At 43.8% G+C, this 25,902-nt stretch overlaps 1 protein-coding gene across 12 annotated transcripts in view; it reads left to right on the top strand.

Moving 5' to 3' along the window:
• Positions 1–25,902, top strand: part of lpp (LIM domain containing preferred translocation partner in lipoma) — a 294,099-nt gene that overhangs the window by 207,093 nt on the left and 61,104 nt on the right. For all 12 annotated transcript variants that reach the window (XM_069897669.1, XM_069897671.1, XM_069897677.1 and 9 more), the window contains 2 exons: positions 9,964–10,082; positions 23,479–23,595. In XM_069897669.1, coding sequence (XP_069753770.1) covers positions 9,964–10,082; positions 23,479–23,595 — 236 coding nt within the window. The remainder of the gene's footprint in view (positions 1–9,963; positions 10,083–23,478; positions 23,596–25,902) is intronic.

The following is a 25,902-nucleotide window of genomic DNA, read 5'->3' as shown; positions in this document are numbered from 1 at the left end:
GATCCTGCCTTGCCAACACAATGCAATGTTTCTTCAAAACTGTGAGAGTGTGACACTCCCTTGGTGCGGGTGCCTGCAGCCTCATTGACAGAGCAGCTCCTGCTAGTACTGTCCCCCTAATAGTGTGGCACCCCCTGGTATTCTACCTCTGATGCACGAGCATGTGAACACGCCCTGGAAGGAGAAGCAGACGTCAGGGTGATTTGTTATTTTAAAATAGTGACCACTAGTTCCAAACAGCCCACAAGAGGAAACAGCCTCTCTAAATCCCCCTTTCAATATTCCTCAATCAAAACCCCACTGAGTCTTCAAAGCAACAGTGGATAGAAGGGGAACCTGTCCAGCCTTTCACTTTCAGGCACCTAACCTTTCTAGTGAAGTAAACCTTCTCAAACTGCTTTGTACACGTTTCCTTAAATAAGAGAACCAAATGATTTGCGTTACAAGGGGATGGAATAGGAATGAGGCTTTTATCACAGGAACATCGGAGGTTTAGGGGAACCTTGAAGAGGTTTATGAAAACATGAGGGGCGTAAATAAGGTGATTTAAAATGGTGCGAGAGCAACAAACTGTGTCTCAACGTGGACAAGACAAAAACTTCAGGAAGACCATTCTCCATTACACCTAGTGGTTCTGCCGTGGAGTGAGTGGAGAGCACAGAATTCCTTGGTGTGCACATAATGGATGACCTATCCTGGATCCACAACACCTCCTCAGTTGTCAGGAAGACACAGCAGTGCCTCCACTTCTCCAGGAGGTTGAGGAGGGCAAGGCTGCTGGCTCCCATCTTGACGACCTTTTACAGGTGCACAGTGGAGAGTGTCCTGTCTGCCTCAGCATCCTATGCTCCAGAGAAAACATTCCAAGTTCACACAACCTCTCCTTATAGCTCAAACCCTCTAATCCAAGAAAAATCCTAGTAGATGTCTTCTGTGCCCTTTCCAAAACCTCCACATCCATCCTGTAATGGTGTGGCCAGAATTACACCCGGTACTCCAAGTGCAGCCCAACCAAAGTTTTATTTTTCTGCCACATGACCTCCTTACTTTAATGTCTACATAGGTGGCTACTTTCAAGGAGATATGGAGCTGAACCCCAAATGCCTCTACACTTTTAAGAGCCCCACCATTAATTGTGTATACTCCCATTATATTTGACCTCACAAAGTGCAAACCTCACACGTCCAGATTTTTTACTCCTTCCTGTTGTATTCTTTGATAACCCTCTAAATCACCATCCTCAACCTTTTTTTTTACTCTAGTCCCCTTAGGACTCTGCTCAAAGTTTCTGGGCCCTCTTCCCTGTGAAGCTGTTAAGTTGGCTTCTTCTGGACTTCTCTCCTTCCAACTACATAAAACACAGAAAAAATATTTATGTTACGTGAGGTGAAAAGAAAACCAGGCTTTAACTCTGAGTGCAACAACTGTGTCTTGTGACTCCAAAACAAATAGACAAATAGGAAATAATTCTTACTGAACATGTAGGAAAGAAGAAAACATGAACATACATATTACAAAAAACTTAAAAAGATTCTTAGAGCATAATGGTTTGTACACAATGAGTCATCAGCGAACATTAAGCATAAACTCGAGGGTGTTAAAACTTTAAAAAGAACTTTAAAATAGAATTCTTATGAAATGAAAATATTTGTGAGATCCTTGAGCTTGATGTTCTGTGCAAGATTTTTGATGTCAGGCTCCAAATTAGCTGTGATCGTTGAAGGTCACCTCTTGCTGTGTTATCAAGTCTGTTCCTGGACCTTCTCATGGAAACTACTTTTGCTGAATTCATTTTCAACTAAGTCTGTAGATGGAGAGAAAGGCTTTTCAGCCTTTCTCCAAAGTTTTGGAAATCTATTCAACTCTCAACCCAAAAATCTTTTTAAAATTAATTGAACTTGCGACATACAATTATATCACTCTGACGATCAATCAACCTCTCGTGTATTTCAGTGTCAACATTGCGGGGTTGTTCCTCAAATGGATCTAATATCCCATACGGGATGTTGAGTTTTAACAGGCCATTAAATCTTTCCTGCAGATCTGTGTGTATTTGCTTTTGGTGTTTCACATAAACAGTCCTGTCATCGTCCTCCAGTGCCTCTGCATTTGTGTTCACATTTGGAAATTGTAAAAATTCCCAACGTCTGATATCGCTCCAATAGAGCTTTTTAAGGAAAGAAACAGTGGCTTCCTTTCTATTAATGAGATTATTGTGTTTACCATGTATGGTCTTGTTCATTAACTTGAGCTTGTCCAAGATATTTGCCGGATAAAATGTGTCCGCCTTTGCATCGATGAGTTTTGCTCCAAGCTCATTTTGAGCAAGAAAGAAAACAATGATGTCTCAGAGTGCAACAAATCGACGAAGACAATTTCCTTCGGAGAGCCAGCTCACCTTGGCATGCAGCAAACTTCATCATTTGTCTTCACACAACAGCTGGAATAGATGGTCTTGAAGGGAATGTGATTTTATAAAGTTTATAGTGTTTATGTCAATTGAAAGCAAAGCATTTAAACGTCCTCCTAAGTTTTTAGCAACAAAGTACTCCCTATAAATGATGCAATGAACAGTAAAGACTGAAGGTCTAACTCTTTTCAGGCATGCAATGAACGCTCTACACTGTCCAAGCATTGAAGCGTCACCATCAGTTAATGTTCTCGTTTATGTAATTTTTTTTCAAAAATAATCGGTTCCTCAGTGTCTGTTTTAATCCTTCTGGCAAACAATGTCTCTTCCATCAGCCCATCTCCATTTCAGAATCTGGATAAGCCATGAGAAGAGTGCTGTTCTCTTGTGAGTGCATTCATCTCATTGTCAAGAGAATTTCTTGGATTGTAATGAAATGGTTAATTGTTTTTCAATGTCCCTCGCCATCTCATCAATTCTTCAAGAAACAGTGGAATCTCCTCAAAGGAATTACCGGAATAGTTTCCTTGGCATTTGATTTCATGATGTCAGATATTATTATGGACACTGAAGACAAAATAAGGGACTCAGTGATGTTATGAGCATTTCCACTTTCAGCGATCAATTCACTTTCATGATGCGAGAAGATCCTTTATCAATTTTTGCAATGTTTCAGTAATCATCTGTTTAAGCGTTGGCCTTCTCCTGAAATGATCTCGAACAGTTTTGAAGTTATTCAAACGTTCATCTTTCTTCTCTTTATGTAGTCTCTAAATGTTGTTTCAGCTTGCTGCTTCATGCTTTTGTTTGAAAATGTATTCAAATTATTTCTGAAAGTAACAAAAAATAACTGTTAGGAAATGAAAGCATTTCTTTACAATGATCAGCTCAAAAGTCAGCTTAAATTTTATGGAAAATAATGAACAATACATGCCTTTATCAATAAAAGCTAGTAGAAGGAGACATACACTCAGCACTCATCACAAAGTAATATGAGGGTACTTGCGGCCATGAGAAGTATGGAGCCAAACCTTTTGGCAAAACCTGCACACTTATTTTCTGGAATTGAAAGTGATCAAACAAAAGAGGAAAACTACATAGAAGGCAATTCATGACGTCGAAGCAAGGAGTATTTGATAATATTCTGCATTTATCTAGGTCATTCTAGGCTGTTTCCAAGTGCCTCCAATCTTGAAAGAGCTCACGTTGCCTGGCAATTATACAGCAAAGCTCACAGCAATGTCTTTTCCTTCCCCAAAAAATTATTCATCCATTCAGTTTCCGTGTCCCCCATACACCTTGGGGGTCCACCATATTAAGGATTTCAGTCCATGACGCCGCCCCCCCTTAAATGCGCTGTGGCCCTGGGAGGGGGGGGTGGTATGGCGTATGCACCCCATTGAGAATGGCTGCTGTATAGTGTCCACAACTCCACCAACCTTTGTATTGTCTGCAAACCTTCTAGCACCCACACCCAAGTAGAACCATAGAACATTACCACACAAAAACAGGCCTCGTCAGCCCTTCTAGTCCATGCCAAACTATTTTTTGCCTAGTCCCAATTACTTGGACACGGCTCTCCTTCAGCCGGCACATTCAGATGACAGAAAGGCGTCTTCTCCGCGGCCACCTGAACATCCCAGCTGCACACCTCCAGCCTCGTCGGCCGGCGCATTATCTGCTTCCGAGCACCTGAAAGCAGCTTGTGTGAAGAGGTTCCCCCTCATTTTCCCCCTAAACATTTCCCCTTTCACCCTTAACCCATGTCCTCTAGTTTATATCTCACCTTCCTTCAGTGGAAAAGGCCTATCTATATTTACTCTATCTATCCCCCTCATAAATTTAAATACCTCTATCAAAATTCCCCTCATTCTTCTACGCTGTAGGGAATAAAGTCCTCTCCTGTTTAACCTTACCCCCAAAAGTTCTCTTTACAACCCTATTCACCTTGGTGCCACTTTCAGGGAATTATGTATCTCTATTCTCAGATCCCTCTGTTCTACCGCACTGCTCAGTGCCCAACCATTTACTGTATATATGCTTTCTTGATTTGTCCTTCCAAAATGCAACACCTCACTCTTTTCTACATTAAATATGCCATTTCTGCCATTTTTCTAGCTGGTCCAGATCCCTCTGCAAGCTTTTAAAACTTTCTTCGCTGTCCACAACACCTCCCATCTTAATGTCATCTGCAAAATTACTGATCCAATATCCACATTATCATCCAGATCATTGATATAAATGACAAATACAATGGTCCCAGCAGTGATCCCTGAGGCCCACCACCAGTTACAGGCCTCCAGTCTGAGAAGCATCATCAACCACTACTCTCTGGCTTCTCCAATCCAGCCATTGTCAAATCCAGTTCACCATGAATCTTCCTGATTAACCTCCCATGCGGGGTCTTGTCAAAGGCCTTACTAAAGTGCATGTAGATAACGTCCACAGTCTTTCCTCCATCAACTTTCCTGGCAACCATCTCGAAATATGCAAAAAGGTTGGTTAATCACAACCTACCAAACGCAAAGCCATATTGACTATTCCTAATCAGTCCCTGGCTATCAAATAATTGTATATCTGATCTCTTAGAACACCTCCAATAATTTACCTATCACTGACATCAGGCTCACCAGCCTATAATTTCCAGGGTTTATTTTTGGAACCTTTTTTAAACAATGGATCAAGGCCCGAGGGAATATTTTGTCAGGCCCTGGGGATTTATCCACCCTGATTTGCTTTAAGACACCAAGACTTCCTCCTCTTCAATCTGTATATCTGTGCCTATTTCCTGAGTGAACACTGATGAAAAAAAACATTTAAGATCTCCCCCTTCTCTTTTGGCTCCATTCAAATTCGACCTCTCTGATTGTTAAGGGGACCAATTTTATCCCTTTGCTCTTAATATACCTGTAGAAACACAGGATTTTTTTCACATTGTCTCCAAAAGCCACCTCAAGTCTTCTTTTACCCTCCTGATTTCTTTCTTGGGGTTTTTCTTGCATTTTCTATACTCCTCAAGTACCTCATTTACTCCGTGTTGCCTCTACATCTCTCTTCTGAACCAGATCCCCAATATCCCTCGAAAAACAAGGTTCCCTCTGCCTGCTAACCTTGCCTTCCATCCTGACAGGAACATACAAACTCTGTACTCTCAAAATTTCCCCTTTGTAGGTCTCCACTTACCTCGCACGTCCTTGCCGAAAACAACAATCCACGCATTCAAAATCCTTTCTCATTTCCTCATAATTGGATTTTCTCCAATTTAGAATCTCAACCCAAGGCCCAGGCCTATCCTTTTCCATAATTAATTGGAACTGATGGCATTATGATCACTGGACCCAAAATGTTCCCTTACACATACTTCTGTCACCTGTCCTGTATCATTCCCTAATAGGAGATCCAGTATTGCCCTCCGCCTCTCTAGTTGGTACCTCTATATATTGATTTAGAAAACTTTCCTGAACACATTTGACAAACTCCAAACCATTCAGCTCTTTTACAGTACGGGAGTCCCAGTCAATATGTGGAAACCTTATGTTTCCTGCAGCTGTCTACAGATTTGATCCTCCAATTCTCGCTGACTATTGGGTGGTCTATAGACCTTTCCTATTCCTCAGCTCCACCCATATAGCCTCAGTAGATGAGCCCTCTGGTCTGTCCTGCCTGAGCACAGCTGTGATATTTTCCCTGATGAGCACCAGGAAAGTAACATAACGTCTGGTATACTTGATCTTTTCCTCAGAATCTCTTATCTGTCCCATACCTATGGAATCCCCTATCACTGGAGTCCGCTCCTTCTCCTCCCTTCCCTTCTTAACCACAGGATTAGACTCTGTACCAGACACCTCATCTCCATTGCTTGTCACTGAAGGTCATCCCCCCTCAACAGTATCCAAGATGGTGTACTTGTTATTGAGGGAATGGCCACAGGGGTGCCTGCACTGCCTGTCTGTTCCCTTTCCCTCTCCTGACTATCATCCATCTACTCTCCTCCTGCCTCCTAGGTGTGATCGTGTCCCTGTAACTCCTGTTTATCACCCCCCTCAGCCTCCCAAATGATCCGGACTTCATCCAACTCCAGCTCCGGTCCCTTAACTTGGTTTGTCAGGAGTTGCAGCTGGATGCACTTCTTGCAGATGAAGTTGTCAGGGATTCTGCCGGCTTCCCTGGTGACCCACATCCTGCAAGAGGACCATTACCGTTGTCAAGGACTCTGCTGGCTTCCTTGGTGACCCACATCCTGCAAGAGGACCATTCCCCCCTTGGCTGCCATTCCTTTTGTTTATGAACAAAATAAATGATATCTAAAAAACCTGCCCTTACCTGTGCCTACCTGCTGAATTCAAAGCAAGTCAAGCCACCTTTATTTGTCGTTTATACCCTGCTCGCATGGTAAAGATGAGTTAGTGTTTCTCCAAGACCACGGAGCAGATTTATATAAATATAGGTTAAAATAGAAGTTAAACTATTAAGATGTATACAGTAAAAGTCCACAGTACATTATCTATACATGTCCTGGGAATTCAGGAGCCTGATGGCTTGGGGGGAAAACAACTGTTGCCCAATCTGGACATAAGGGCCTGAGTGCTATGGTACCTCCTACTTGATGACAGAAGGGAGAACAGCTTATGTGAGGGGTGTGTGGAGTTTTCACAATGTTTATTGCCATTCGCCTGTATCGAGTGTTGTCGATGTCCCTCGTGGTAGGAAGAGGTTCCTCAATGATCTTTTCCACTGATTTCACCATTCTCTGCAGGATCTTATGGTCCAAGGTGGTACAGCTTCCAAACCAGGCAGTGATGCAGTTGCACAGGAAACTCTTGATACATCCTCTGTAGAATGTAGAGAGGAATGAGGGTGAAAGATGGACTTTCCTCAGCCTTTGCAGGAAGTAGAGGTGGTGCTGGACTTTCTTGGCTATGGAGCTGATGTTAAGGGACCAGGTGAGATTCTCCGCCAAGTGCACACCAAAGAACTTGATACTCTTGACGACCTCAATGATAGAGCCGTCAATGGTCAGCCAAGCAAGGTCTCCCTTGGACATTCCTGAAGTCGACAACCATCTCTTTGGTTTAATTAACGTTCAGATACAGGTTGTTGGCTCTTCACCAGTCCATTAGCGACTGCACTTTGTCTCTGTACGCTGACTCCTCATTCTCACTGATCAGGCAACCTTCCTGATGGTCGTGTCATAAACTTGATGATGTGGTTCAATTGTGTTTAGCCACACAGTGGTGGGTCAGCAAAGTGAACAACAGTGGACTAAGCACACAACCCTAGGGGGCCCCATGCTCAGTGTGATGGCCTTGGAGGTGCTATTACCGATCCAGACTGCCTGAGGTCTCCCTGACAGGAAGTCAAGAATCCAATTGCAGAGAGAGGTGTTCAGATGCAGCAGGTTCAACTTCCTTATCAGGTACTGAGTTATGATCGTGTTGAATGCCGAAATGAAGTCAATAAATAGCATTCGAACATAAGTGACCTTATTTCAGGTAGGGGAGGGCAGTAACGATGGCATCGCCTGTAGAGCAGTTGGATCTGTATGTGAACTGCAGGGGGTCCAGTGACAGGGGCAGCATGTGCTCAATATGCCCCATGACGAGCCTCTCGAAGCACTTCATGATGATGGACGTGAGTGCGACAGGGCGGTCGTCATTGAGGCAGAACACGGACAATTTCCTCGGCACGGGGACAATGGTGGCGGCTTTCCAGCACATTGGGACCACGGCACTTCTCAGGGAAGTGTTAAGGATGTCGGTGAGAACATCTGCCAGCTGAGCCGCACATCCCTGAGCACTCCGCCAGGGATGATATCTGGTCCAGCAGCTTTCCGCGAGTTGACCTTGCCTAAAACTCTCCTCACATTGGCCACTGTAAGACACAGCACCTGATCATTTGGAGGAGAGGTAGTCTTCTTCACTGTCACCGAATTCTTTTTGTTCCTCGAACAGAGTGGCCCTTCTGACTTCAACTCCGACTATTCCTCGCCTCTTACCTGTTCTTGCTTAAGCCTGTTGGGCTAAAGGCTTACCTTCCTGGCTCAGCCCACTCCGACGACAACCCCTGTCTTCAACTGTTGAACTCGATTGCCCAAATCAACTGTAATCTTTTGAGTCTCTTCTTTTTCAACCTCTGTCTTCAACTGTTGGACTCAAAGTCATCCATATTTATTGCAAAGATCAGGGGTTCCAACACCCATCCCTATGGAACACTACTGGTCACAGTGTGACCATGCATGGGTACTGTAGTGGTCCACTCTCAGGCCTCAGGTTTCTGATGTTGTATGGAATTTAATGTCAAAATGTTTAAAGAAGGCAGTGTTTAACATCATCCAATTCTTCAGTCAGGTGAAAGCATGGAATAGTACATCCAGTTCTAGATCTGTACTTTCTAAGGATATTGATGGGTTTGTGGGAAAATAACAGATGATCATTCCAGGACACAGATCCTCATCCAGTTTGAATAGCTTCGAGAGAACTTGCTGTTCTTCATGTGGGGAAAATGCTTTCAAAGCATCTTACATAACAAAGGGCATGGGTCCAGGGACGCTGTCAGATATAACTGGGCAGAAAATGAATCAGAAGGCCTCCAGTCCTCAAGCAGTGAAGCACAGAAACATGGTTTTGGACTGTGTTTTCAGGCTCCTATCTCAGGGAATAAGTGAGTTGAGGAATACTTTGGAATCAAATGACTGAGGGAATAAGAGAAAGACAAGGCAGATTCCAGAAATAGGCACCAAGCACATGCTCACAGATAAACAGGGAGCTGCTCTCTCGCGCTTGCATGCACACTCTCTCATGTACAGGCACACACACATAACATCCAAAGCATGGCATGCAAGATCTTGGCATGTGCATCAGGTAATCAAGAAGACTTCAAAGCCATTCTTCATGTGTCAGGGTGAAATGTTATTGTCTTCAGACAGGAATGCAGAATTAATTTTCTTTTACATTTAGATGTACAGCACAGTAACCATGAGGCCTTGCTGCCCAAATATACCAATTAACCTATAACCCCGGAAAATTTGAAGGGTGAGAGGAAACCGGAGCACAAGGAGGAAACCCACACAGATAGACACGGGGAGAGCATACAAACCCGTTACAGAGAGCATGGGATTTGAAGTCCAGTCGCTGGTGCTGTAATAGCGTTGTGCTAACTGTGCCACCCTCTATGTGAGGAGACAGTTAAAACAACAGCACAGACTCCAGTGCACTGACTAAACCTCTCTTAATTCTTCCTAATCCTTGGTATAGCTTGCCCTGTGTCTGCTCTCAACACAACACCATTGTACTGCAGATTGTGTCCTTAATCCAGGATGGCTGAACACGGAATGTAGGCGACAAGCAATGGAAAGAGAAGAAAAATTTTACCACTTCTCCCTGGAATTTTGTGTATTCACTGATTCGGGTGGGGGGCAGAGTGAGGAGATATCGGGCAGGTTAATGATGATGGGGGAGTGAGGGGCAGGTTAATGATGGGGAGTGAGGGGCAGGTTAATGATGGGGGGCTGAGTGACAGGCAGGCTAATCATGTTTTACTTTGTTTGGCTGCAGGTGAATTCCCTCCCCCTCCACCAAGTGTGGAAGGGTTGAGCCATGAGCCTGGAGAGTTCCCTCCACCATCAACCTTTCCCTCGGATCAATATGAATCACGTACACCTTCTGAAGGGCAGGTGAGGAGACTGCGAGTAAAACTGATGGGGTGGAATGGAGAATTGGTTGGTGGGTGTGGGATGGGGCTTCAACAGTGAAGTTATAATACTCCCTGAACATAGTGGTTGGGGTTTAGGAACTCTCTTCCGCAACCAACAGCTGATGGACAACTTCACATTTCAATTTCGAGACTGAACAACCTAAAAAGTCGTAATCAGTGAATGTATGTTGCCATTATGGAGAGTGACAGAGTTTGGAGTCATTCAGCGTGTGGGGCTGAAAGGCTTGTTTCTGTGGTGTACTCAATAATGGAACAACACTAGTCACTAGGATCAATCACAAAACGTCCCTCTAACATCATATTTTTGACAAATCAATTTTGGATTCAATTTGCTGACTTGCCCTGGATCCCATGGTATCAAAGCTTTTGAACCAGTCTTGGATGGGGAACCTGGTCAAAGGCTTTACTGAAGTCCATTTACTCACATCGGCTGGCCTGTCATCATCGATACACCTCTATCAAATTGGGTGGAGGGGATCTACTCTTGACAGCGCTATGCTGGCCATCTTTGATCAGTCCCAGACTTTAAAGTTGGGGGTGTGAGCATGCGAACAATTTAGACAGGCATGTTTTAGTTGATCTCTCTGTGAAGAGTACTGAATAAACAGTTAAAACTTGAAAATCAAAATCTTCTTCCTGAAAAATGGATAAAACTAGCACGAAGAAGCCAAGCCAGCCAAGAACAAAGATTGAAGAAGCTCCTATTCCACTGGGAACTTCTGGTGGAAATCCCAAAGGGAGCGATGCATAGATGGCGACAGGACAGGCAGAACCAGGTAAAACTGGGGAGCTAGGTCAAGAGTTGAGCATCATCCTGGAAAAAAAGGGAGAATTTGAGGAATTTATTCTCAGGTGTTCAAATGGTGATGATAGATATGACAGAGAAAATGACCAAAATAAAAGAGATCGTTGAAGACCTGATGGAGAGAATGAGTCGAGCAGAGATAGAATCGACGAAAACACATGGAAAAACTTGAGGCTTTGGGAAAAAATTCAAAGAATGGAGTCGGATGAACAAGGACTGCTGGAACTTCAGTCGACAGAATAATGTTCGGATTATTGGACTGAAGGAAGGAATTGAGGGAAGACACCTGGTGAACCTTTTTCAAAAATGGATCCCACAAGTTTTGGAAGACAAATTTGGAGAAAAACTGCATATTGAGAACGTTCACCAAACACTCAGTTCCAGAAGGGATGGCGATCAGAGACCAAGACTAGTTCTGGTGAGACTTTTAAGCTACTGAGAACGGGAGATAATTCTGGGAGCAGCATATGATTACTCGAAGCAGAATAATGGCCCACCCAAGGTTGGTCATGAAAAGGCACTATTTTTTACCCCAGCCTTGATTAAACAAAGAAAAGAATTTGAAGATTGAAAAATGTTAAAAACTTGAAATACTTAGTGGTATACCCCGCGAGTCTGAGGGTCGAAGTAACAGAAGGGATTTGGTGATTTTTCAAGAACAAGAACGAGGTGGGACACTTTCTGCGAAGTTTGGGAAAAAAAACTTTTGCCATGGGAGAAGATTGTGAAAATAATTATCATGGAATTAAGTAAAAGTGGTAGAAGTTGTATTTTTTATTTTGTTAAACCATCCTGTATTTATTGTTTAAAAATTGTTTAGAAATCCACATGGAGAGCTCAGTAAAAGGAAAATATCTGAGAAAAGTGGTAGCAGGGTGGAGACTCCGGTCTAAGGGGGAGAATGGGCCCTGGAAAGGAGGAGAAAAAAAAAGGTGGCGCCAAAGTGAAGGGTTCTCCAACCTTGCCATCATTGTCCCTCCTTCACACTAGAACATGTCAGTCCCTGGTTATTAATAACTTGGTCCTTAAACAACTCCCATATGTCAGTTGTGGGCTTGTCTGATAACAGCTACTCCCAAGGATCTCCCCCAGCTCCTGTCTAATCTGTCATAATTTCCCCTCCCCCAATTTAGCATTTTCCTACCAAACCTGATCTTATCCTGGTCCATAGCTACCTGATCACTATTCTGAAGATGTTCCTCCACTGAAACTCCCATCTCCTGGCTGGGCTCATTTTCAAACTGTCCATTTCTGGCTGGGGTATTCACACAATGCTTCGTGAAACTCTCATTGACATATTTAACTAATACTACCCTACTTAGAATTTGTATGCTCCTGTCAGAATTAAAGGCAAGACTAACAGGTATAAGAAAGCTTAATTTCTGAAAGATATTGAATCCCTGGATAAGGAGAAGGAGGTACATAGTAAATATGAGCAGCAAGAAAAAAATGAGGTACTGGTGGATTATACAAAATATAAGGAGGAGAACACAGGATATCTTGGCAGACAATTGAAGAAAAATCCATGGGACCTCTACAGATATATTAAGAACAAAAGGATAGTAAGGTTCAAAATTAGTCCTCTTTAAGATTAGAGTATGCATAGAGATGCAGGAGATTATAAGTGGATTTTATGCATTCGTATTTACTCAGCCCCTACCCCTGTGATCACAAGAAGTACTTCACTTGCATCCATACCTCCTTACCTCCTCTTTCACCTCTATTCAAGGGCCCAAAGAGTTCTTCCAAGTGAAGCAACACTCCACTTTTGAATCTGCAGGGGTCATTTGCTGCATCTGGGTCTCCCGTTGTGGTCTATTCTACATCGGTGAGACTGGACATAGACTGGGAAATCGCTTCATTGAGCACTTTTGCTCTGTCCGCTGTAACAGCAAGGACCTCCCAGTGACCACCCCATTATCCATCGCCTTATGCACTGCTAAATCAAGGCCTCCTGCAAATTGGAGGAACAGCACCTTATAGTCTATCTTGGACATCTCCAACCAGACAGAATCAATATCAACCTCTCCAATTTCCATTAGCCCCATGCTCTAGTCTCTCTCTTTCTCCCTCTTCTGTCTCCTCTCCTCCAGCTCCCATTTCCTTCCCTTTAACAATTACAGCACAGAAACAGGCCAGTTTGACCCTTCTAGTCGAACACCTTCTCCCATCTAGTTCCATTGACTCGCACCCAGCCCATAACCCTGCACACCTCCCTTGTCCACATACCTATATCCAATTTTTCCTTAAATATTAAAATTGAGCCCGCATCTGTCACTTTGGCTGGAAGCTCATTCCACACTCCCACCACCCTCTGAATGAAGAAATTCCCCCTTATGTTTCCCCCTTACTTTTTCTCCTTCAATCTCAATCTATGTCCTCTTGTTTGAATCTCCCCCACTCTCAATGGAAAAAGCCTGTCAACATTTACTTTATCTGTCCCCCTCAGAATTTTAAATTCCTCCATCAAATCACCCCTCAATCTTCTACGCTCCAAGGAATAAAGTCCTAGCCTATTAAAAGTTTCCCTGTAACTCAAACCCTAAAACCCAGGCAATATTCTTGCAAATTTCATCTGCACTCTCTCTATTCTGCTTATATCCTATCTATAATTTGTAATAACATTATTACAAATTTGGCCTCACCAATCCCAATTCCTGTATTCAATACTCTGAATTATGAAGGCCAACATATCAAAAGCTTTCTTCGCCACCCTATCTACATGTGATTCCACTTTCAGGGAATTATGTACCAGAATTCCTCAATCCCTTTGTTCTACTTCACTCCTTGATTGTCAGCCATTTAACATGATGGACCTTTGCTGATCAGTCCCACCAAAATGTAGCCCCTCACATCCATCTGCCATCTTCCAGCCCACTCTTCTAACTGTCCTATAATCCCACTGCAAGCTTTGATAACCTTCTTTACTATTCACAACACCTCCAATCTTTGTATAATCTGCATACTTACTAATTCGATTTACTACCCTATCATCCAGATCGTTAATATTAATGACAAACAGCAGTGGACCCAGTACCGATCCCTGAGGTTCTCCACTCTTCTCTGGCCTCCAAATTGACAAACAATTTTCCACCATTACTCTCTGGCATCTCCCATCCAACCATTGTTGAATCCATTTCACTACTTCAACATTAATACCTAATGGTTGAACCTTCCTAACAAACCTCTTATGTGGAACCTTGTCAAAGGCCTTACTAAAGTCCATATAGGCAACATCCACAGCCTTCCCTTCATCTACCTTCTTCGTAACCTCCTAGAAAAACTCGTTAATCGTGACCTACCATGTACAAAACCAAGTTGACTACTACTAATCAATCCCCGTCTTTCCAAATAATTGTATACACCATCTCTAAGAACACCCTCCATTAATTTACCCACCACCAATGTCAGACTCACAGGCCTATATTTATCAGGTTTAATTTTGGAGCCTTGTTTAAACAGTGGAACAACATGAGCCACCCTCCAGTCCTCTGGCATCTCCCCCGTGCCCAGTCAAATTTCAAATATTTCGGTCCGAGTCCCCACTATTTGTACACTAACGTCCATTCTCCTAACAGAGAGTTGCCCTTCTTCGCTCTCTTCCCTTCCCCATCATCTCAAATTCTTTCTCTTCAGTCCCCCCATCAGGAATCTCCTCTACCTGTCCCTCCCCCTCCAACCTCAAGTTCAAGTTCATATTTATTGTCAGACTACATACATAATAACCCTGAGGTTCTTTTTTCCTGCAGGCTAGGCAGTATTTCTACTTATTGGTAGTGTACACACACTGCATAGTTACAGACACACACACACACACACACACACACACACACACACACACACACACACACACACACACACACACACACACGGCAGAGAAATTAAACAAACTGTACAAATTCAGAAAAAAAATCAGTAATAAATAATGTGGAAAATAAAAGTCTTTAAACGAGTCCATGATTGAATTTGTCTTTGAGGAGTCTGGTGGTGGAGGAGCAGCAGCTGCTTCTGAACCTGGGGGTTCTTGCAGCTCTGATACCTCTTTCCTGATGGCAGCAGCGAGAACAGAGCGTGTGCTGGGTGGTGTGGATCCTTGATGATCGCTGCTGCTCTCTGATGGCAGTGTTCCCTGTAGGTTCTTGAGAGTGGAGAGGGTTGTGCCTGTGATGTCCTGGGTTATGAATACTATCTTGTGCCGGGTTTTCTGCTCAAAGGTATTGGCGTCCCCATACCAGACCGTGGTGCAGCCGGTCACCACACTTTCCACTACATATCTGTAGAAGTGTGCCAAGGTTTTCATTGTCATACTGAACCTCTGCAAACTCCTGAGAAAGTAGAGGTGCTGACGTGCTTTCTTCACAATACCATTAGTGTGTTGGGTCCAGGAAAGATCCTCTCAGATCGTGACTCCCAAGAATCTTCTCCTCCTCTGATCCCCCAATGATCACTGGATCGTACACCTCTGGTTTTCCCTTCCTGAAGTCAACAATCAGCTCCTTGCTTTTGGTGACATTGAGTGTGAGGTTGTTGTTGGTGCACCGTTGAGTCAAGTTTTCAATCTCCCTCCTGTAGGCTGACTCATCACCCATTTTTATACAACCCACTACCGGAGTATCATCAGCGAATTTGTAGATGGTGTTATTGTTGTACCGAGCCTCACAGTGTAGGTGTAAAGAGAGTAGAGCATACCCCTGTGGTGCTCCAGTAGTGCTGGAGATTGTGGAGGAGATGGTCTTACCAATCCTCAGTGAATGTAGTCTGTAGGTGAGGAAATCAAGGATCCAATTACACAGTGGGGTGTTGAGTCCCAGATCTTGGTACACCACTGCATGTCAGGTTTCTGTCTCATTGATTATCATCTGAAATGAAAGCGATATGTAGAAGTGAAAAGCAAAAAAAACTGCAGAAACTGAAAATTAAAATAAAATCAGAACATTCTGGAAGTACTCAACAATAAGGGAAACAGAGTTAACATTTCTAGACAAACTCCCTCTCTCCACCCTTCATTCTGAGCAAGGCTTTCCGGCCTGAAACCTCAACTCTGTTTCTCTTCCCACAGATTTGGGCCAGCTTGTGGAGTATTCCAGAATGCTCTGGTTGTCAGGCGTGATGTTAGTTGCTATATGGAGTGTTCTGGGATATGACTGAGAATGGAAAAAGAGCTCTCTGCAGACCAGCAGCTTCTCAGGCCCCTACCCTTGGCTAACGCCTGGTTTAGCAGCTGTGATCAGTCCATGCTGGGAGACTGGCAGGGTGTCATGTCATCTTAGCACATGCCCAGCAACTGGACAGTTGTTTGGAAATGGTGACCTTCAGAGACAGTTCTGAGTTGAAGATACAGACTGATTCCTGGCTCCTATTCCTGGTTCAGATCAAGTTACAGCAGTACTGCTGCCTAAACCTGTCTCTCCTTGGGCTCTCCCCCCACCACCTGCCTCCCTTGTCCTCTCACTTTCTTCTGTCCAATATCTTATCATCTCTTGGACCCTTTCAATTCCCTCTTCCACTCTCCCCACCCCCTCCTGTTTTATATGCTGGAAGAGGGGGAGTGGAGTGGCACAGTTAGTATAGTAGCTGGCACAACACTATTACAGGGCCAGCGACCAGGCCAATCCTGGAAAGAGTTTGTACATTCTCCCAGTGTCTTCGCAGGTTTCCCCCGATGCTCCAGTTTCCTCCCACTTTTCAAAGCATATGCTGTTGTACGTTAATTTGGGTGGCAGGAGTTTTAAAAAAAAATTAAATCACCTGGTTTTGTACTGCTTAAGGTGAAGGTCTGATCCAAAAGCCAGTGTACTAAATGGTGTTGACCAATGTAGGACCTGAGTGCCTTTGGAGACATCTAACTTAAGCCTGCAAGGTACCTGGAGGCAGGATCAGCCCAAAGTGTCAACCCTTTTCTGCGCAGCCTGCTCTGCTGAATGTCTGCAGCATTGTAATGGGGAACATAGAACAGTACCACACAGGTCCTTCAGCCTGCACATCAGCACTAAACCTGATGACCAAATGGAACAAAATCTCTGTTGGTCCCTCTTTCTAGAACCCTCCTCAATGCTGCCGTTGCATCTGATATATCTTTACCTCCTATGGATGCTGCAAGCCTGGCTGGGTTCCTCCAGCATTGTGTGTGTTTTTTCTACAATCGCCTCACCTGCAGACTTTTGCATTTCACATTGTATCTGCTTGCACCACGGCTCCTGGCAGCCCATTCCGGGCACCCATCACACTCTGTGGAAGAAACATCCCTGCACATCTCCTTTAAACTTTCCCTCTTTCCCTTTAAACACATGCCCTCTATTATTTGACATTTAATTTTTTAATATTATTTTAATGCTACGTAATGGTTGAAGGCCCTTCCAAAGCAAGCAGGTCATGGAGAATGTACAAACTCCTTTCAGAGAGCACTGGAATCGACCCTAGGTCAATGGCACTGCAATGGTGTTGCGCAAACACTTTCTGGGAGAAAGATTCTGATGGTCTACACCTTCTGTGTCTCTTATTAATCTCCGAGTTCCCCCCTCAGCCTGTCACTCCAGAGAAAACTACCCAAGTTTGTCCAACATGTCCTTATAGCTCATGCCCATTTATCCAGCAGGCTCTTGTCATAGCCTTTCCTAAATCTGCATCTCCATCCTGCAATGCAGTGACCAGAATTTCACACAATGCTCCAAGTGCAGTCTAACCAGAGTTTTATATTGCTGCAACATGACCTCCTTACTTTTGCTCTCAGTGTCCAACCAAGCATTCCATACACCTTCTTTGCCACCCTCTCCACTTGCGTGGCCACTCTTTGGACCAGTGATGTACACATCCCTCTTACATTTAACCTGCCAAAATGCACCACCTCATACTTGTCTGGATTTGACTCCATCTGCCATTACTCTGCCCATATCTTTCACTGATTTGTATCCTGTTCTATCCTTCACACAGCCCCCTACACTGTCCATAACTCCACCAATCTTTGTATCATCTGCAAACTTACAAGCCTCCATTTTGTCCATATATAAATCACAAACAAAAGGAGTCCCCACATAGACTGGTGTGGAAGACCACTGGTCATGGATCTCCATCCAAAACCATGCCCTCCACCACTCTTCTCTGGCCACTCAGTTCTAAATCCATACTATCAGTTCACCATTGATTCCATGTTTCTGTACCTTCTGGGTTAACTTACTATGAGGGTCCTTGTCAAATGCCATATTAGTCTCTGTTGACTCCATCCACTGCCCTACCCTCATCAACCACCTTCATTACCCCCTCAAGAACCTCAATCAAATTGCTAATGGCCTGTCCCTCACAAAGCCATGTTGAATGTTCCAATCTGACCATGACTTTCCAAATGTGTGTAAACCCTATCCCTAACCATTCTCTCTAATTGCTTCCCTACACCTGATGTGAGGTTTATCAATCTGTAAATTCCTGGTTTATCCCTTGCTGGACATGTTTTCTATTTTAATTTCATATTTCCATCATATGTAGATTTTTAAAAATTATAGTCAGAACTGTATAGCACAGAAATAGGCTTTTCAGTGCAATTCATCCATGTTGACCAAATTGCCCATCTGAGTTGGTCCAACGTACCCTCACTTGGCCCATCACTCTCCTACCCTCTCCTATTCATGTACCTGTCTAAACATCTTTTAAGTGTCCAAATTGTCCCCATCTCTCTCACTTCCTCTGACAGCTCATTCCATACACCCACTACCCTTTGTGCGAAAGCCCCTCAGGTCCCTTTCAAATCTTTCCCCTCTCATCGAAAACTGGTGGCCTCCGGTTTTAGATTATTTATCTTGTCTATGCCTTTCATGATTTAATAAACTTCTTGTCCTCCCCCTCCCCCTCCCACCCCCCCCCTCCCCATCATTCCAGGTAAAAATATCCTGACCACCCAGTCTCTCATAACTCAAGCCCACCATCCTGGCAATCCTGCCGCATCTTTTCTGTCCCCTTTTTCCTGTTGATGAACCTCCTCTCTTCAACAGGGTGACCAGAACTGAATACTATATTCCAATGTAAATCAGTGACTCGTTCTGAGTTTCAACTCTCCACCACCATCATCTGCTTACTTCTGACAAATTTGCAGTCAGTTGGCCAGTTTACCCTGGATCCTGTGTGATCTGACCTTCCAGACCTGCCTACGTCAAAGACCTCGTCAAAGGTTTCGCTAAAGGTCATGTAGTCCTTGCAGATTGGCCACATCACCACCTCCTCACTGAGCAGCTAGACAGGGATACCTCCAAGTTGCCTGTTCTGTTCCCAGTACACTTACAGTCGATAAAATTGGTGATGATACTTCTGTGGTTGGTTGAACAACGGGAAGCAATGAGTCAGAGTCAGTTAATTGGAAAGAATTCTCTCCAGATGAAAAGTTAGCCCTTAGCACTCTTGTGCAAGGTCTTCTCACCTCTGTCTGAAATGGATGGTCCTTTGATGAGTTTTGTGCCTGGACCACACTTTTTGATTCCCATTTTTGCTGACAGCTTTTTTTTTCCTCATATAACCATATAACCACTTACAGCACAGAACAGGCCAGTTCGGCCCTACTAGTCCATGCCGTAACAAATCCCCACCCTCCTAGTCCCACTGACCAGTACCCGGTCCCACTGACCAGTACCCGGTCCATACCCCTCCAGTCCTCTCCTATCCATGTAACTATCCAGTCTTTCCTTAAATGTAACCAATGATCCCGCCTCAACCATGTCTGCCGGAAGCTCATTCCACATCCCTACCACCCTTTGCATAAAGAAATTTCCCCTCATGTTCCCCTTATAATTTTCACCCTTCAATCTTAAACCATGCCCTCTAGTTTGAATCTCCCCCACTCTTAATTGAAAAAGCCTATCCACATTTACTCTGTCTGTCCCTTTTAAAACCTTAAACACCTCTATCAAGTCCTCCCTCAATCTTCTACGCTCCAGAGAAAAAAGCCCTAGTCTGCACAACCTTTCCCTGTAACTCAAACCTTGAAATCCTGTCAACATTCTCGTGAACCTTCTCTGCACTCTCTCTATTTTGTTTATATCTTTCCTATAATTTGGTGTCCAAAACTGTACACAGTACTCCAAATTTGGCCTCACCAATGCCTTGTACAATTTCATCATAACCTCCCTAGTCTTGAATTCAATACTCCGATTTATGAAGGCCAACATTCCAAATGCCTTCTTCACCACACCATCTACCTGAGTATTAGCCTTGAGGGTACTATTTACCACAACTTGCTCTGCACATCTCAATAGCCTACCATTTAATGCATATGACCTATTTAGATTTGCCTTTCCAAAATGAAACACCTCACACTTATCTGTATTAAATTCCATCAGCCATTTCTCAGCCCACACCTCCAGCCTTCCTAAATCACCTTTTAATCTACGGTAATCTTCCTCACTGTCCACAAAACCACCAATCTTTGTATCATCCGCAAACTTGCTTATCCAATTCTCCACCCCTATTTCCAGATCGTTAATATATATAACAAACAATAGTGGACCCAGGACCGATCCCTGAGGAACTCCACTAGTCACCGGCCTCCAATTGGACAAACAATTTTCTACCACTACTCTCTGACACCTCCCATCCATCCATTGCTGAATCCATTTTACTACCTCCTCATTTATACCTAATGCCTCCACCTTTTTTCCTAACCTCCTGTGGGGAACTTTCTCAAAAGCTTTACTAAAGTTTAAATAGACAACATCCACAGCTTTCCCTTCATCAACCTTTTTTGTAACCCCCTCGAAAAACTCAATCAGGTTTGTCAAGCATGATCTACCCCTGACAAAACCATGCTGATTACTCCCTAGCAATCCCTGTACCTCCAAATATTTGTAAATACCATCCCTCAGAACACTTTCCATCAACTTGCCCACCACAGACTTCAGACCCACGGGCCTATAATTCCCAGGTTTACATTTAGACCCTTTCTTAAACAGCGGAACCACATGCGTCACCCTCCAATCCTTCGGCACTACCCCCGTGGCCAGTGACATCCTAAATATCTCTGTTAATGGCCTCACTATCTGTCTACTAGCCTCCCTGAGTGTCCTTGGGAATATTTTGTCTGGTCCCTGAGATTTATCCACCTTTATCTTTTTCAACACAGCCATCACTGTCTCCTCGGTTATCCTTATATGCTTTATTACCTCCCCACTATTTTTCTTTACCTCAACTGGTTCAATATTTTTTTCCCTAGTGAATACCGAGGCAAAGAAATCATTCAAAATTTCCCCCATTTCCTCTGACTTCTCACTCAGCCTACCCTCACTATCTACAAGGGGTCCAATTTTATCCCTCTCTAATCTTTTACTTTTAATGTACTTATAGAAACCTTTTGGATTTATTTTTACTCTGTCTGCCAAAGCCTCTTCGTGCCTTTTTTTGGCCTTTCTAATTTCTTTCTTAAGATTCCTTCTACACTCCTTGTAGTCCTGCTTCAAACTCTCAGCTCCCTGCTATTTATACCTCTTGTACACCATTTTTCTCCTAACAAAATTTCCAATATTCCTCGAAAACCAAGCCTCCCTATGACTTCCAGCCTTTCCTTTGAACCTCACTAGCACATAACTACTCTGTACCCTCAAAATTTCTTTTTTGAATATTCATTTCTCATTTACACCCTCACCTGAAAATATCCTGTCCCACTCAATACTCCCCAAATCCCTTCTTATTCCTTCGAAATTTACTCTTCTTCAATCCAGAACCTCAACTTTAGGCCCCTCCTTGCTCCTCCCTAAAACTACCTTAAAACTAACAGAATTATGATCACTAGACCCAATTGGATCTCCAACATCAATGTCTGATACCTGACCTAGCTCGTTCCCTAACAGGAGATCCAGTATTACACTGTCCCGAGTCGGTTCTTCTACTAATTGATTCAGAAAACAATCTTGAACACATTTAACGAACTCTAGCCCATCCAGCCTTCTCACTGTATGGGTATCCCAATCAATGTGAGGGAAGTTAAAATCTCCCATGATCACTACCTTATGATTCTCACACATAGACGTTATCTCTCTACACATTTGTTCCTCTAGTTTTCTTGACCCATTTGGTGGTCTGTAATACACCTCTATTAGCACTCTCATGTCTCCTTCACCCCTCAATTCCACCCAAACAGCCTCACTGGACGATCCCGCCAGACCATCTTGTAACCTCACGACAGTAATGTCCTCCTTAACAAGCAGAGCAACTCCTCCCCCTTTTTTACCCCCTGATCTATCACATCTAAAACAAATGTAGCCTGGAATATTAAGTTGCCAGTCCTGCCCCTCTTGTAGCCAGGTCTCACTAATTGCCACAATATCATGACCCCAAGTATCTGTCCATGCTCTAAGCTCGTCTACCTTGTTCACTATGCTTCTTGCATTAAAATATCTGCAATTCAGAGAATGACCCTCACATACATTCTCTTTTCTACCTTCTACCCTAATCTCCATCCTACCTTTGTTATCGTTTTTATTCTTATGTAGGTGGCCATGCTCCCTTGACTCTGTTCTCACACTCTGTTCCCCACCCTCCTGCCAAACTAGTTTAAACTTTCCCCCTCAGCTCTAGCAAATCTGCTTGCCAGCACATGGGTCCCCCTCCAGTTCAAGTGGAATCTGTCCCTTTTGTACAGGTCCGACCTTCCCCAGAAGAGATCCTAATGATCCAGAAATCTTGTCCCTTGCCCCCTGCACCATCTCTTTAGCCACACATTCATCCTCCACATCCTCCTATTTCTACCCTCACTAGCGCGTGGCACACTGAAACTTTTTACTTCCCCTTTGGTTTTTCTCTAATAAGCTGCTGGTATAGTTATCCTACTGATGCTGGTATCTGAGCAAACAGTGAACTGGTGGAGAGACTCAGCTGAACAGACTGCATCCGTGGAGAGAAACGGTCAGTTAGCATTTTGGGTTGGGACCTGTTCTCAAGACTAAAGTAGGAATGATGATGAGTTTATTGAGATCCACGCAAGTTCTCAGCCACCATTAGAATCCTCCCTTAAGAATTCTATTTTTGGGATGGGATGATCCTGCATCTTCTAAAACTGCCAGAAAGCCCAGCCATTTCTGCTCTCCATCTTCCCCACTAGGGTCCCATTCCAAAAAAATCTTTGACTAGCTCCTCACTCGTGCCTCTGTTACCTTGACTCAACCTAATACCGATACATCTGACGTTAGCTTCTCCCTCTCAGTCTGCAGGGTGAATGCTGGTGTTTTGAGATCACTACCTGCTCACGGTTCTCTCTCCTCAAGCTGCCAACCCTTTCCCTCTCTTTAACGGCGACAGCATCCTAATTATACACATTGATTCTGGCTCTGAGTTTATTTGTTTTCCAGATGGTAGGAAAGGTGAAGAGGGATATGAGCCTAATGCGGGGAAATAGGCTTTGAGCAGATAAGCATCGGCATGGACGAGGTCAGCTCAATAGGCCCATTTCCGTCCAGCATGTTCCTCCCATTCCATTGTAGAGTTGAATAACCTCCTTTCTACCTGTTGCAGCACAACAGTGTGGGGATGTGGAAGTTATGCTGCAGGCTACAAGCTCACATATTGATGGTCCTTTCAGATGGGGAAGAGGAGCCTGGAGGAGAGGCGTTCGAGCCTGGACGCAGAGATAGACTCACTGACCAGTATCCTGGCGGATCTGGAGAGCAGTTCACCATATCAGCCTCGGCCTCGCCAGGTAAGGAGCATCTCTGTGTGTGGGGAAACATTAGCATTGGGTTGGTGCAGAGATGAGTAACTGTTTCTTTCACTGAGTCTTCAAGAGTTCAATGTCAATGTATTGTCATGTACATAAGTGCAATGTACAAATAGCCCGTTTTTATATAAAAAAATTATTTATAATTTTCCACTCAAACTCCCAACAATTGTCAATAACATTAATATCATTATCAATAATATCAACATTATTTACATTTCATATTTGTTAATTCCATACAATCTTCTCATGGAGTTGAAGTGTCAAATAGCCCGAGGTTCTTGCTGCAGGTTCACAGGACGAAAGGTACATTAAATACAACAGTGGAAATTAAATGACCTCAATCTGCCAAGGCAGAAAAGAGACAATAAATATCAACAGGATAAATAAATTTTCACAGTGCAACTCATACAAGGAAAAGATTGACTTCCTAGCCCCATCAGACCGATATGGCCAAGCCCTGAGAAGGGTGATTCTTCTTTCCCCCTTCATATGGAATTAAATAGTCATGGAAGCATGGTCAGCGGGAAACAAACTACCAAGGTATAATGGTTCACGTCCTGACGTGTAATCCTGGGAATTCTGTCAACATTTCTGATCAGCCCATCAACAATTTAACTACCTGCACCCTGAAGTCTCCTCACAAATACCTCACACCATAATCCCATGAAATATCACAGCATCGACATAAATGTGGGCAAGGAAATGTCCTCTTGATCTTCCCTCAGTCATGCTCCTCCATGTTGATCAACAATTGTAAGTAGCACAAGATCAGCAGGAGCCCATTCTGTACTCTGGGTGGAGACTTCAGCATCTGGTGGAATTACCACACACCTGACTGGCCAAGCCCTGAACATACACTGTTGAAAGACATGTCGGGAATAGTCCAAGTGAAGCTACAGCTGAACCTGTCCAAGAGAAGCCACAACCGTACCTGTCTGAGTGAAGCTACAGCCATAACATCTGAGTGAAGCCACAACTGTACCTGTCCAAGTGAAGCTACAACCATCTGATCAAGAGAAGTTAAACCATCTGATCAAATGAAGCTAAAACTGCACCATCAGAGTGAAGCTACAACCATGAAGTCCAAGTGAAGCTACAATTGTCCAATCGAGTGAAGCTACAACTGTACCGCCCAAGCGAAGCTACAGTTGTCCGAATGATTGAAGCTACAACCATCCAATTAAGTGAAGTAACAGCCGTACCTGTCCAAGTGAAGCTTCAACTGTCCAATTGAGTGAAGCTACAACTGAACCCATCTGAGTGAAGCTGCAACTGTCCAACTGAGTGAAGTTAAATCATACTGTCCCAATGAAGTGCGAGCAGTATTTGTCCAAGTGAAGCCACAGCCGTCCAATTGAATGAAACTACAGCCATACAATTGAGTGAAACTACAGCCATACCCATCTGAGTGAAGCTACAACCATCCAATCAAATGAAGCTACAACTGTACCTGTCTGAATGAAGATGCAACCATCTGATCAAGTGAATCCTGGTTCCGAAACCAGGTTCACATGAGCCAATCTCCAGCAGTCTGCAGCCTAAGTGAGTCCTTTGACCGCAAGTCACCAATCTGGGTCCTTCAGCCACTGAGCCCCCCATTGCTCCACTGCCACGGTCCTCTGCCTGTAGGATCATCTCCTATGCCTCTCCTTCTCAACGAGGGGTGTTCTCCCCATTTCTGGTGCATCGTTAGCCCAGAGTCTACAACCCCTGGAATACATTGCCAAGCGTAGGTGATTCCCTCTTGCAAACAGACCTCTGTGGTTAAAACGAAAGCACTATCAGTTCCTTTGACAACCCATTTACAGGCTGTCCAGAGCTGTTGCTCTTTTGGGTTTGCCACATGTAAATGAGAAAAATGGAGGGCTATGCAGTCAGTAAATTCTCGGCAGTTGTTAGAGTGGGTTACTAGGTCAGCACAACAGTGTGGGCTGAAGGGTCCGTTCAATGCACGAGGTTCTTATGTTCTATGTTCTATCTTCGTTTCTTTCTGATAACACTCATCACAGAAAGGATGTGAAAGCTTTGTAGGGTGCTGTCATCTCAAGAGAAAAAGGCCACTGGAGGGATTCAGCAGGTTACACAGCATCGGTGCAGGTGAAAGTCGAGGTTTCGGGATAGATGCAGAGTGAAGCCACTTTGCTAGAGAGTGATTACAAGTCTCATCTACTGGACATAATATAGCAACTGATTGGAAATTAGGTGAAGGGTAAAAGCTGAGATGTTTGAAAATGACCTGAATGAACTGCTCAAATATTTGACCAGGGATTCTGAACAAATTGTGCA

This window comes from Narcine bancroftii, chromosome 9 (genome assembly GCF_036971445.1).
Source record: "Narcine bancroftii isolate sNarBan1 chromosome 9, sNarBan1.hap1, whole genome shotgun sequence".
In the NCBI taxonomy this organism is placed as follows: domain Eukaryota; kingdom Metazoa; phylum Chordata; class Chondrichthyes; order Torpediniformes; family Narcinidae; genus Narcine; species Narcine bancroftii.
Note: the sequence above shows the minus strand (reverse complement) of the source record. Positions and strands in the feature narration are given on the sequence as shown.